We start from the raw sequence: 12,468 nt of genomic DNA on the forward strand, positions 1-12,468 counted from the left end.
CCAACTCCTCATATTCTGGGATTCTGTGCCTGCTTGGGCTGTGGGGGGAGTTGGGGGGAGGCCTGAGTCTCCCCCTGCAGCCTCCCAGGGGTGTATGGATGCAGTAATGTCCTGTTCCCCCCTCAGGATCACCATCAACAAGGACACGAAGGTGCCCAATGCCTGCCTGTTCACCATCAACAAGGAAGACCACACACTGGGGAACATCATCAAGTCGTGAGTGTGGAGGGTAACAAATTTAGTTGGGTTTGGGGCTTTTTTCCCCCCTCAGGAAGTTGTGAGAGGTGTTGTCAGGACTAAGTAGCTCTGCCTTTAAAAAGGAGGAGGGTCCTCAGTCGCTAGGGCTGTAGAATTCCCCGTCAGTGTCCCAGCAGTGTTTCCCTGTAAATGGACACACGTTACTGTTGGAGCTTTGGCCCAGGTGGAATTGTTCTCCTTATGAAGCTGTCAAGTTTGTTTTTATTTTTCATTCTCACTGGCAGATTTTTATATTTGTCAAGGTTTCTCCTGCACCTGTGGTCACCATTTCTTTAAGTTTGTTGTTGTTTTGTTGTTGGTTTATTTTTTTCCTTCTCTGCACAAGAGAAGGGGGGCAGCAAAAGCCTGGGACTCTCTGGGAGAGGTGACCCAGGACAGATGCTCTGGGTCTGCCCCAAGCTGACCAATAAAGATGTATTCTGTCCCAGGAACATCACACTCTAAATTGGAGAGCTTGCAGGGTATGACCCCTTCCTCCTCCTCCTTCGGCCCCTTCAAGCCCTTGCTCCTTCTTCGATCTCTGTGACGGTGACCATCTCGGTTCCTGAGGCTCACCCCTCCTGTCACATCCTTGCCATACGGCCAGTGGCTTCTGTTTGTGAGCTCAGTTTAATGTTGATTGCTGTATTATCATTGTTCCTATTCTCGTTACAATTAATCAGTGTTACTGTTATTTCAGTTTAGTTTGTTTTAGCTATAAAACCGTCTTTATCTCAACTGATGAGTTGTTTTATTTGTACTCTCCCGATTCTCTCCCCCATCCCACTGGGGAGAGGGGAGGGTGAGTGAACAAACTCCAGGGTTTTTTTTTTTAGCTGCTTGCCAGGTTAGATCATGGCAAGGGGGGCAGCCTCCACAGACACATTCATAATGCCCAGTTGGAAATTATGTTGGCAAAGCCCATGAGAAACACGGTTTTAAAATTATTTACTATAAAAAAGCATTTGGTTTTGTACCGCATGGTTGCTCACTGCCGCTTTTCCATTCCAGGCAGTTACTGAAAGACCCCCAGGTGTTGTTTGCAGGGTACAAGGTCCCACACCCGCTGGAACACAAAATTATCATCCGCGTCCAAACCACTCCTGATTACAGCCCCCAGGAAGCTTTCACCAACGCCATCACGGATCTGATCAGCGAGCTCTCCCTCCTGGAGGAGAGGTTCAGGGTAAGGGGGTTGCTTTGTGCTTTAGGTGTGGACACTTCCACTGGTTGGTTGTGGTGGTTCTTGAGTTTCAGAGAAGGCTGGTATGAAAGTTTAAGCAGACCTCTTCCAGCTCAGTCACAGTTCTTCACTTAGTGTATGTGTTTGTGTTCGTTTTACAGGTTGCTATTAAAGACAAACAAGAAGGAATTGAGTAAAATCGCCCCGTGTGGAGCGGACTGTACTTGTGATGCAGAGTGACGTGTCTGTATTGAAACCTCCATGACAAAATATTTACCTCCTTGTCCCACTTATGTTTCGTTTTTGACAGCAGCAGCCATCAGTTGAGGTTTGTTGGGGTTTTTTGGGTATTTTTTTGTACCAGACAGGCAGTTTGCCAAGAGGATTAATGTCTTATTTGATTTGATGGATGCGTCATTAAAATTATTTCTTATTTTCTAACTGGAGCCTTAAGGGCAATATTTGTAGTGGGCTGTTGGGGAGTTTATTGTGAGTGTGTTTCCACATGACAGCAGTAGGCGAAGTCTCCGCTTTTCCTTTTCAAGAAGTCTAGGCACTGCCAGCTGAACTTGTATTTTGTTTTATTAAGTGTCATTTCTATAAAACAAATGCACAAATTGTGAAAACTTACAGAAAAAGAAACTGGTTGTTTACAGTGACTTGATCAGTTTAACAAACTCTTAACTTTTTTTTTCCATTGCACGTGATAGCGGGTCTAGAAAACGTGATGGTTACATGGGTAACAGTCACTACTACTGCAGCTATTTCAAAGCACAGGCATGAAACTCTGGTACAAGGAACTATGACTTCTTCCAAATCGCGGTTATGTTCACACTAGTTAGAACAACAAGGTACGTAAAGGTAGGGTCTGATACCACGTTGTTTATTAGGACTTCCATCAGCTGCTCCCCGTTCGCTCGAAGCTCTGGCCACTTGAGAATCTGTGAGGAGAGCAGAGTTTGGGTGGGAAAGGAAGGGTGGTGGTGTCCCTGGCAGTGCAGGGTGGTTAATTACTGCAGGGCCTGGCTTGATAATTTGGTCTCTGTGGAATCCACTTCCCTACCCACCTGGGGAAGCTGAATAAAAGGTGAGGGAGCTGGTGCAGCCGTATGATACCGCGCCTAAAGGAGTGGGGTTTAATGCAGAGGCACTTGAGCAGAAAGGAGGAAGTGAAAGCAGCTGGAATGGATTGATGCCTTGGGCAAAGTAACTTCCAAAATGTTTATAAGACACTAGGTCACCTCACAGCCATATGTAATGGTAGTTCAAGACAAGGGCTGTCAGGGAAATGGTGTCTGCACACTTGCATACCCTGGCTCTCCAGTTTAACCACCAATTTTTTACTAAGGGGCCCTTCTGTGAGAAAAAGTTGCCAAGCTGCACAACACCGGAGCAAACACTTGCTTTACAGCTCCTAATTCCTGTCACAGTTGTGTTTGTGTGAGATGTAAAAGATGGCCTTGGTCACGCTCTGGAGATAATGGTTTTTAATTGCTTGTGTGTGTTGGGTAGAGAGAACATGGGCTGTGTGCTGGTGTAAATCTGTGCAGGAGATGGGGGAGCACTGCAGCGGGGAGGGAGGGGGCCCGGCTCAGCCCCACGCGTAGACGAGCCCTACCTGTGTGGGAGGGATCCTCTTCTCTGAGCGTTTTCCCTTTGCAGAGCTCCATGCTGTGGTGTGGTTTGAGAGGTTGTACATCCACACGCTTCCCTGCTCGTCACCACAGAACACGTAGTCTTTTGCTGGGAGAGAAAAAGCAGCAGCTGGAAAATGTCTGTGGAACTGGGAGTCCACTCCTGTGAAGCAGAGCTCAAGGCAGTGCTGCTGTAGGATCCCAGGGGAGGATGTCATATTTCAGCAAAACTCTTATTTCCAGCATAAATCTATTAGTCTACCTCACTCTAAAAAAGTAAGTTCATTTAAAGATAAATTGGCTATGTTGCTCTAGTACAGAAAACCTAGTGAGGAATATTTTGGCATTTCTTCTGCCTTTTTTTGGTTTTGTGAAGTGGCAATCAAATCAGGTTTGTTTATTCCTCCTCAGTCTTAAAAGGCAGCTGCCCTCTGTGTGGGATTCCTACCCCTTACTTCAGCTGCAGGAAGCATTAAAATGGCTCTAGAGAAGTTACAGGGCCAAGGCATCAGCTCTGCGTGCTTGGAACACCTGTACCAGGAGGACGGTGGTGCACTGTACAGCCGGTGTCACGCTGTGAGTCTGAGCTGTTCCCCATGGTACAGCAGACAGCACAGCTGCATTTACCTGTTATTTATATACAGTGGGTTCCTCCGATGGGCGAGGGGGGCAGGCACAGGGTTCAAAGTCAAGGCCACCTCTGCTACAGGGACTGGCGCAGGCTTACCTGGGCAGGTGCTGAGCGTCAGGTAGGACATGTTCGTTGTGGACCACTCGAGCTCAGCTAGAATAACTGCAGATAGCGTGTGCTGGCATCCTCTTCCCTTTGTGTCAAAGGACCGACTCCAGCTCCACACGTATATGCATCCCGGTTTAGAGCTCTTGGAAACTACAGGAGAAAGAAGGGAGAGGTAGGGTTAGTTGCCGAGGAGTGGGATGCCTCTCGACAAAGGCTGGCCTCTGCTGAAGGTGGTCCATCCGGGAGGTGGCTTTTAAGATGTGGCACCTGATACCAGCAGCAACTGTTTCCACCTTCTTTACTTTATTTCAGGATAATTGGAGGCTGCAGAGGGATTTTTCAGTCCCATGTTTGTATTCCTGAACAGCAGAACAGTATATAAGCTGTTCAAAAAGACCCAGCCCCGGTTTTAAGCACTTTCCCCTGCAAAAACAATACTGCTGTCCCCAGCCCTTGAGCAGAGAGGAGGGCTCTTGCCTTCCTCATTGGTGTTGCTCAGCCAAGTGTGCTCACAGGGATGGACCTATCTGATTTCCAGTCCTGGCTCACATGGGTTGGCACCTCTAGCCCACATTTGAGGGAGAGATCAGTGACTCCAGGAGACAACTCTGTTCTGTGTAGCCCCCCAAAATCTAAAGAGATAGTCACTCCCTCTGCTCATTGTGCTGGCTGCAGCCTGCCACACACTGGGGTGCCTGACTGCTTTGCTGGACTGGGCTGCTGTGTTTGTACTCACCAATGACATCATCATTCAGAAAAGCCAAACCGTCAACCCTGTGAGATGTTGTCATGGCTCCATCCTCACCAGGAAACTGGAATACGGCTTCAAAAGGCCTAGAGTAGGGCAAGGGTGAAATGAGTCAAGCCCTGAAGGAAATTCATGTGTGTGTTAGTGAGCCTCTTGCTGAACTCAGATAGATTTCCACTTCAACTTATGCTTTTGGCCACCTGGGTTTATTAATATATAAGAACCTTGTTTGGATTAGAGACAGCTGTTTTACTTCATCTGTTTTTGCAGGCATCAGGATTAGTAGATGGCAGCAAGGCATGACTTCATTGCCTTTTTCTTGTACCTTTTCTGTGCTCCCACAGTGCCCGTTTCCTGGGTAACCTCATGTACCAGAACCAGGGTAGGCCTTCCTGTGAGACTGGAGCTCAAGCCAAGAATTTACACTCCCTCACACCACTTCAGGGTGATATGCCCAGAAGTTTTAGGGTATTGTATTACTCTCCTGTCAGCCTGCCTTCAAAGCAGCCTGCAGCACTTGTAGACTGGAGCATCACCACAAGCCCAGGGCTGTGAGCTCTGAATGCTCCCTTATCATTATGTTACAATTTTTTCTTGCCACTGTGGGAAGGAGAGTATGTGTTAACTTTGGTAGGACAAGCTGCTTTTCTTGCTCGGACTTCCTCGGTTAGAAATAAAAGCCTTTGCTAGCACTACCTTTTGTTGTTATGGAAAGCAAATCCATGCCCCCAGCTTCTGGTTCTCACCTGCTTTTTTGTTTCTTATCCAGTTTTATGTTCCAGGCAAAGCAGCCGTCTTCGCAGCCAGCCAGCAGGTACTGATCCGGGCAGGTGAGGACCAGGGCAATCCGTAAGGGAATAGAGAGCGCCTCCAGCACCAGCAGCTGGCTAAAAAGAAACCAAAAGAGAGAACAAGCAGTTAAGTGGTGCTGCGATGTAATAGTTCTTGGCTCCTGGACCGGCCACAGCTGGATTTTGAACCTTTACCTTGCTTTGAAATTGTAGTCAGAGTCTGGAATCCCAATATCCCAGAGTGCAATTCGTTTGTCATAGGATGCAGCTGCAGGACACAGAAGAGAGGCAGGTAGTGACATCGCTGCTCATCTGGCTCTTCTCATGCTAGCTGGCAGTTCTACCTGTGTCACAGGCTGTACGCTCTAAGCCTGTGGCATCAGAGAGCTCATTAAAGCACAGCAGCAGTCACCGAGGCTCCTGGCTCACCACCACTTCACAGTGTCAGACACACATGGGCAGTAATTTGCAATCTTATCATGTGCTCTAAGAGGAGCAGATAAAAGAAAGTTTGTTTCTTGGTGCCTATTACTAAGTTATGGCTTCACAAGGTCATTAACTAGCGCCCCTTTGAGCTCCTGTTTCTGATAATGGGTTCTGGTGGACTCTAAAATATGAGCTCCAACCTCTACTCTCAGGCAGACACCACTTTATTCCACGATTACTGTGTTCACACCCACAGCAGCTCCTGTTGGGAACGTTAGGCATTGACATAAAGCGTGAAACACCCTTAATGTCTTAGTCACCAAGCTGATACGCTGATAGCAGACACAATTCTAATAGATTACTCAGAGTGATCTGGATCCTAATCAGATGGCATCCCTCAGAGTAAATGGGTTACTGTCCAGTCCCCAGATGGGCACCACTCTCACTTTATTACTATAATTTTTTCTACGCAATATAATGAGCCTTGCTGTCCATGCCATCGTATGGATGTGCTATCAACCTCCTCAGCCCTCCAGGCTTCTGCTTTTTTGCACTTGAGCTTTGGCTTGAAAAATATCCACTATAGATACTTGTGTTTTTAAAAAGTTGCACTTGTAATGGTTCATGTAGCACTCGAACCACTCCAGGATGTGGGTAATTGTAGGCAAGAGGAACAATGTGCCATGGGGTGCAGGTGTGGTCTGAGTGGCTCTAACAGCTCCCATTACAGGCCTGACAATGCAGCTACAATTTGTAATGTGATGGTTCACTTCTCACCAGTCCCTAAGCCTCAGCCTGTGCGGGCCTTACTATGGCAAGGCTCTCTTCTACATCAGGATCTGAATCAAAATTTCTGATGAGGCACAGAATTAAAAAAAAAAAAAGGTCATTTATTCAAAAGCAATTAAGCACATAGTTTTGCTCGTTGGAAAAAATGAAACCCAACAGCCCATTATAGGCTGTACTCCCTCTGGCACGCCTGATGAGAACCCTGCCAGCTGCCTGCTCGCTGCCTGGCCCCAGCAGGCTGCTCTGGCTGTCATTCTTTGTACTCATCCCTGAGGAACGGAGCCACTACTGGGCTTGTTTGTGGCTAAGGGGTGTGACAGCTACCCCAGGAGCTGCCAAGAGAGAAATGGGAGCTGCTGCACCTCAGCTAAACTCGGGCTTTGTGGCTGAAACACTTTATACCTTCTGTCGATTACTGCCATATGAGACTTAACAGTACTCCCTCCACATCTGTCCATGCTTTACGTGTGTGGTCCCGACCCATACCTGCTTGCACTGGTGACAGTTCCCTTTGTTAATGAGGCCCAGCCTTTTCTAAATTAGGTACTAAAGCTGAAGAGATTCTGAATCAGAGACTTACTGAAGAGGTGAGTTTCTTGAGTCGGGCTGAAGCAGACAGTAGCAATGGGCTTTTTATGAGCCTTTATCTCTCCGTAGCAGAAGTCAGCCGCCACATGAATCAGTTTGACGATCCCTCTCCTCCCAGCAGCCGCCAAGATATTATGAGATTTTTTCTTACTGTCGCTGATTACCATTGTGAGGGTTGTCCATGCAACGCTGAAAAACTCCTAGGATAGAAAGAAACCAAGATTAGCATGAAAGAGAACAGCCAGCAGGCCGGCTGTTAGCTCAGAGATAAGACAACTCATCACCAGAGCTATTCAGGTGAAATGACACAACTATTCAAGCTGTAGCATCCATTCTCAAAACAACTCTCAGAAGAACATAAACTAGCAAAATAGAGTGTTCAAGCTAATGCTTGAAACCCTCTCAGAACTCTTTGTAATACATATCTGTATGCATGCATGTAATTCTAATGGATTAAGGTATTTCCATTCAATGCTCACTCTTCCCACTTGCAACCTACCTCTGTAGCCACCTTATACTTTTTCAGCACTGTCCCTGTCTCGCAATCAATCAGACAGACAGATTCCCCTCCGCATGTTGCCACGGTTCTGGAGGAGCTCACAATGGGATCTGAAAGACGAAAAGAAGAGGTGAGAAGTTGCCAGGTTCATGGATAACACATGAAGACTGCAGCTTGTCACTGCCTGGTGCTCTCCTAGTCTCCTGTTTCAGAGTCAAAGCGGCAGCACATAACCAAGTCTCTTCCTGCCAGCAGAGACAGTGGCTTGAAGGAGCAGGGGTCTAACGCATGGAGTCCGCTGGGATTCCAGAGCCGGGTGGTTCTGAGAATCCTGCAAACCTCTTAAGAGCTCACCTTTCCTGGCTCCACAGTCTAGCAATGGCTCGAAGACACAGGACCAGAGCTGCGTTCTAAAATCCTCACGGCTGTTGCCTTTACTGTGACACTGAAGAAAATGCAATGGCTCTGCACTGACATCCTCCTACAATAAACCATCCACATTTAGAAAATTCATTCCCCTGACAGCGGTTTGCCTGTGATTGCCTTGACAGAACCCTCTACTGAACACAGCAGTCAGAGTTAAACAGAAGTATTTTTCAGCCCTTCTGTGCTCCAGAGAACAGGAGAGACCGAGGTGCCACCAATGCTCAAGACTCCTCAACAAGCAGGCAACTGTTTAGAAAGACATGCCCAGCAGACCCCAGCAGTGACCCCCATTTCCTGGTGCAGAGAAATGCGAAAAACCCTTTAGAACCCCACTGGTGTGAGCTGAGGGGGAAACACCTTTCCCCATGCAGCCATCAGTTTGACCTGAGAACAAGTCATGCCAGTCCCATTTCTAAGAACAGGCTTTCAGTGCACCGCCTCAGAGCGCTGGTCCATCCATCCCCTGCAGGGGATTCACTGTCTCCAGGGAGGGGCCTTCCCTGATGCCTCTGAGAGATTTAAAACAACAAAAAAAAGCATAACTCACAATATATCTGGCCAATTATGAGCTCCAAGCTGTGTAGAGCTCTGATGAAATCTGAATGTGGCTCCTCCCACTAAACCAAGAGGCCGAAAGCCAGTCCCAAGGGGGCCGATGCATGTACCTTGCCCTTGGAGTTCTTCACCGGGGTCAAACTAACGACTCCGTTGTCTTCCTCCTGGCTTTTCTGCTCCCCTGTCAGCTGGCTGGATCTTCTGTTGCTTTGCTCCCTGGGAAACTGCTCTCCGTTCTTATGGGTCTCTTCAGCTCCCTGCTCAGGGGTTGTTTCTTTGGCTGGCTGGTTTGACGTTCTTGGTTTATCAGGAGCTGGGTCATCCTGCACATGACTGGACTTTCTGGTATTAACTACGGCCTTCTCCTTGGTGTTTGCCTGAGCCTTGGACCTCTTGTTTCCAGAGCCTGGTTTGGAACTGTTCCTTTTCCTCTTGCTGGGCGTTACCGTGACCTACAAGGCATGCTGTCAGTTTCTCCAGAAGGTTGCTGGCTTCCCCAAAATGTGCAGATGATTTGTAAGTCAGAGATACCAATTATTCAAAGGCAAGTACCCTCCCAGTTACAGACTGGGTTCCAAGAATCAGACAGACCAGACTTGCAGAGTTCCTAGTGGCAGAGGCTAATGAAAAATCACAGCTAATCTCATTTTCATCTCCCTTCCCTTGTCCCAGTTATTTGCAATTTACATACAATGTGGAAAACCAAATCTGGCCCATGGACTGAGGGGGTCCAGTCTGCAGCCATTTCAAACAAGGGAAGCATCATCACAGCCTGGCCATGCATTAGCCCCGTTCTCGTTAAAATATCCCTTCCTCAAAGGGGAGGGGGAGTCAGCAGGACTACACTCATGAAATCTTTTGAGTCTCCTATGAGACCGGAGGCTCTCAATCTGGCTATAAAGAACAAGCCTCAGCAGCTGAATACAGGCTGGAGCCTGAGACTGCCCTACAGTTAGCAAGGGTCATAAATGTAAACTGACAAGTGCTGCTGAATTTGTGAGAACTACAAAGGACATTGCTAATGTAACTGGAAAAATCACCTACCTGACCCGCATCCTCTGCAGCTTCCCTGGGGCTTGCTGTGCTTTCTGTACTTTCTTCCTCATCCTCATCCATCTTCTCCTCTGGTTCAGAATCTGTGTTTAACTCCAGACCCAGCGAGTATGCCAGAAACTCTTCTGCAATCATTTTCACCTTAGGAGCAAATATGTGGATATGTTGTTTAAAAAAAAGGAACCACCAGAAAAAAACCAAACAGAAAAAGCATCAGTAGTCAGACTCTGATGTGTAATGACAAGAGCTGCTTTGCTGAGTTTTTAAGATCTGCTTCCACTATTCTACACGAATTTCAGAAGCGATGGAGGAGTCCTCAGCTGACAGCCTGACAGGCCAAGTCCTCTGCTGGCATTACGTGACCCAAGAACTTCACTTTGTCATGGGTATCCAGGGTATGCATTTGCAAAAACAGCAGCACAGCAATGAAACGAGGCAAAAGAGAGAAGGAAACTTCAACTGCATGTGCACATACAATTAAAACAGGTTACAAACCAAGTCGTATCTTCCCCCGTAGATTTGTCATTATTTTCTCCTTTCATACAGCTTCCATCAAGTCTAAAGGTTGCCATTAGAGTAATTTGCAAAGAATTAAGTACTAAGGATACGGCAGTCTTGTTAATTAGTACACGTATCATTATTGCTTATGAATTAAAAAACAATGTTTCATGACAGTCATTGCCACTTGGTGCACATTTAGTCCTAGTGCTTCTGTAACTGCCTAACAAAGCAGTGAAGGAAACCAGAAAATGTGATACCGCCTGTCTGAAGGAGCCCTGATACCCTGAGCCCAAATCCACAGGGTGTTTTAATCAGATCTGTTCAGAATCAGGCTGCAGAGGCCTTGCCTGCAGAACAGGAGAGCAAGTGCAATGTAACCTACCCGCCAGCGGGTGAATTCGCTGAGTGAGCTGGGGCCATACACTACATTGGTTTGTACTGACTTCAGGAACTTTTTCTTGATGGACTTCACCTGCTCCACTGTGTATTTCTCAGGGAGTTGGTCACGGAAGAATTTTTCCCAGTGAGCAGTAACCTAGGCAGAAAGACTGAGTCTATTCAGCAGAATGCTACAGAAAGCCAGAGCAGAAAAGCACAAAGTACTTGTGAAAGCACACATCCTACCTTGCTGGTGAGCTTACGACTATTGACACGCCGCACGTGATTAGCCAGTTTTGTTATATCCTTGCCATTGAGTAGCCGAAGATTTTGCAAGAGAAACATTACTTTATAGTCATCGTTGAGCTAGAAAGAGAAGACATCGGAGTTATAAAAACTGTACGTCTGGTACTTGCTTTAGCTTTAGTCCTTTATTAAAAGATAGGCAAGGATGAGAGGAATACAGTCAGGAAAAGCCATTTCATAAAATCTTCTTAGCATTTCTGACTTGAGTATCACCTCCGACTAAAATGACAGTTCCAGATGCTTGAACTGTCCAGTGAGGAGAGCCTCTTGGGAGAAGTCAGAAAACCTAAACAAGACTGATCACCAAGTTTAAACCCCTCATCAGAGGACCAAGTCTGCTCTTCCAGAGCACAAGGGGCATTAAAACTAATATATTAAAAAGGACATTTCTGCACAGTCATCACTATATTTCACACAAGCATGAGCATCAGATATCCTGCCTGAGAAGCTACCTAAGATGAGACTCTGGTCTGGAGAATCAGGAGTTCAAAATACCCAGAATTTAATATCTGAGTGGTTTCAGGCAAGTAATTTCTGCAGATTGGGAAATAGTGGCACAAACTGGTGAAGAGGCACGAAAAGACTGGCTGCTTTCTCAGATGCCCTAACGCTTGCTGCCCAAGAACAACAGACAAGAACCAGGTGTAACTGCTGTTTGTTACCCCCTCTAGCCCACGCTGAGCTTGTAAGGATGGGAGTAACTCACCGTCAAGTACACGTTGTTCTCGTAGGTTAGCTCCTCAAGCTGAGGGAACTGTTTCAGAGCAGTTACATCTTCCAGTTTGTTGTTGTTGCAGTTGAGGACACGCAGATCAGGCAGGGTTAGACTGTTGGGAAATTTGTCCAGTAAATTGTCGGAGAGATCTAGTTTCTGCAGATGCCTCAGACGGGAAAACAAACGCGGGTCTAAGTCTCCAGCCTTCAACTGCAGCTTGGACAGGCTGAAAACAAAAGAGAACATGAACTATCTGCAGCAAAGACAGAAGCGTTTTGTGGGCAGGAAATCAAGATTCAGCCTTAAGCAGTTTTACAGCAAGTAGCGGCGTATGTACGATACAAACAGTGCCAAGAGGTGGTAAGGGCTGATAACCTATCCAGTGAACGCAGTCCCACCAGTGCTCACTGACCCTGCACCGGGAATGCCATCTCCTCCTCTGTGCTTTGTAACCAGCCCTCTTGTCTGGTAAAAATGCTTAGGGGAAGAAAGACAAAAAAAGCATCACCAGGCTGAATTCAGCTTGAATTTTCCATGGGCCTGTCTGCACTTACTTCAGCGTCTCGATCTTTCGAAGCCTCGTAGATCTTGGAACTGCTCTTTCCAGAAGAAGTTCTGTAGTAATTTTTGACATTTTTAATCTCTATCCCTCTGCTGGAATCACTAACTGGTCAGCTGGAGGATCTCTTCTCGTAACCTTCCTGGTTAAACAAACAGGAATAAGAGGAAGTCTTTTCAATTGACTTGAAAAAGGAGGAGAGGGAGTTACAAGAGAATATTTTATACCATGATAAAGTTCACTGGGCCTGAAGAGCAGTCTGAACAGCAGCTGTGCAGGGTCTGACCCATCAGGTGACAGAGCTGTCACTGAAAGCCAAATCACAGGATCAGGCCATTACC

General features: G+C 46.9%; 2 protein-coding genes across 2 annotated transcripts; one reads left to right on the plus strand and one right to left on the minus strand.

Annotated features, from left to right (window-relative positions):
* Positions 1 to 126: 126 nt before the first annotated feature.
* Positions 127 to 1,617, plus strand: POLR2J (polymerase (RNA) II (DNA directed) polypeptide J, 13.3kDa; the record flags this gene model as incomplete). The annotated part of the gene is made up of 3 exons (XM_010189418.1): positions 127 to 216; positions 1,249 to 1,423; positions 1,582 to 1,617. Coding segments are annotated over 3 exons (301 nt in total), but the record flags the coding sequence as incomplete, so codon positions are not given.
* Positions 1,618 to 2,153: 536 nt separating this feature from the next.
* Positions 2,154 to 12,228, minus strand: LRWD1 (leucine-rich repeats and WD repeat domain containing 1). Its single transcript, XM_010189417.1, has 15 exons — positions 12,123 to 12,228; positions 11,560 to 11,794; positions 10,794 to 10,913; positions 10,552 to 10,704; positions 9,660 to 9,809; positions 8,726 to 9,067; positions 7,989 to 8,115; positions 7,635 to 7,744; positions 7,128 to 7,335; positions 5,528 to 5,600; positions 5,288 to 5,428; positions 4,530 to 4,627; positions 3,782 to 3,943; positions 3,039 to 3,163; positions 2,154 to 2,361 (listed from the first exon to the last, which is right to left on the minus strand). Exons 1-15 carry the CDS (start codon positions 12,200 to 12,202, stop codon positions 2,221 to 2,223), a joined length of 2,265 nt encoding a protein of 754 aa, XP_010187719.1. The 5' UTR covers positions 12,203 to 12,228; the 3' UTR covers positions 2,154 to 2,220.
* Between the last annotated feature and the right edge of the window lie 240 nt (positions 12,229 to 12,468).

Source organism: Mesitornis unicolor, unplaced genomic scaffold (genome assembly GCF_000695765.1).
Source record: "Mesitornis unicolor isolate BGI_N332 unplaced genomic scaffold, ASM69576v1 Scaffold49747, whole genome shotgun sequence".
Taxonomy (NCBI): domain Eukaryota; kingdom Metazoa; phylum Chordata; class Aves; order Mesitornithiformes; family Mesitornithidae; genus Mesitornis; species Mesitornis unicolor.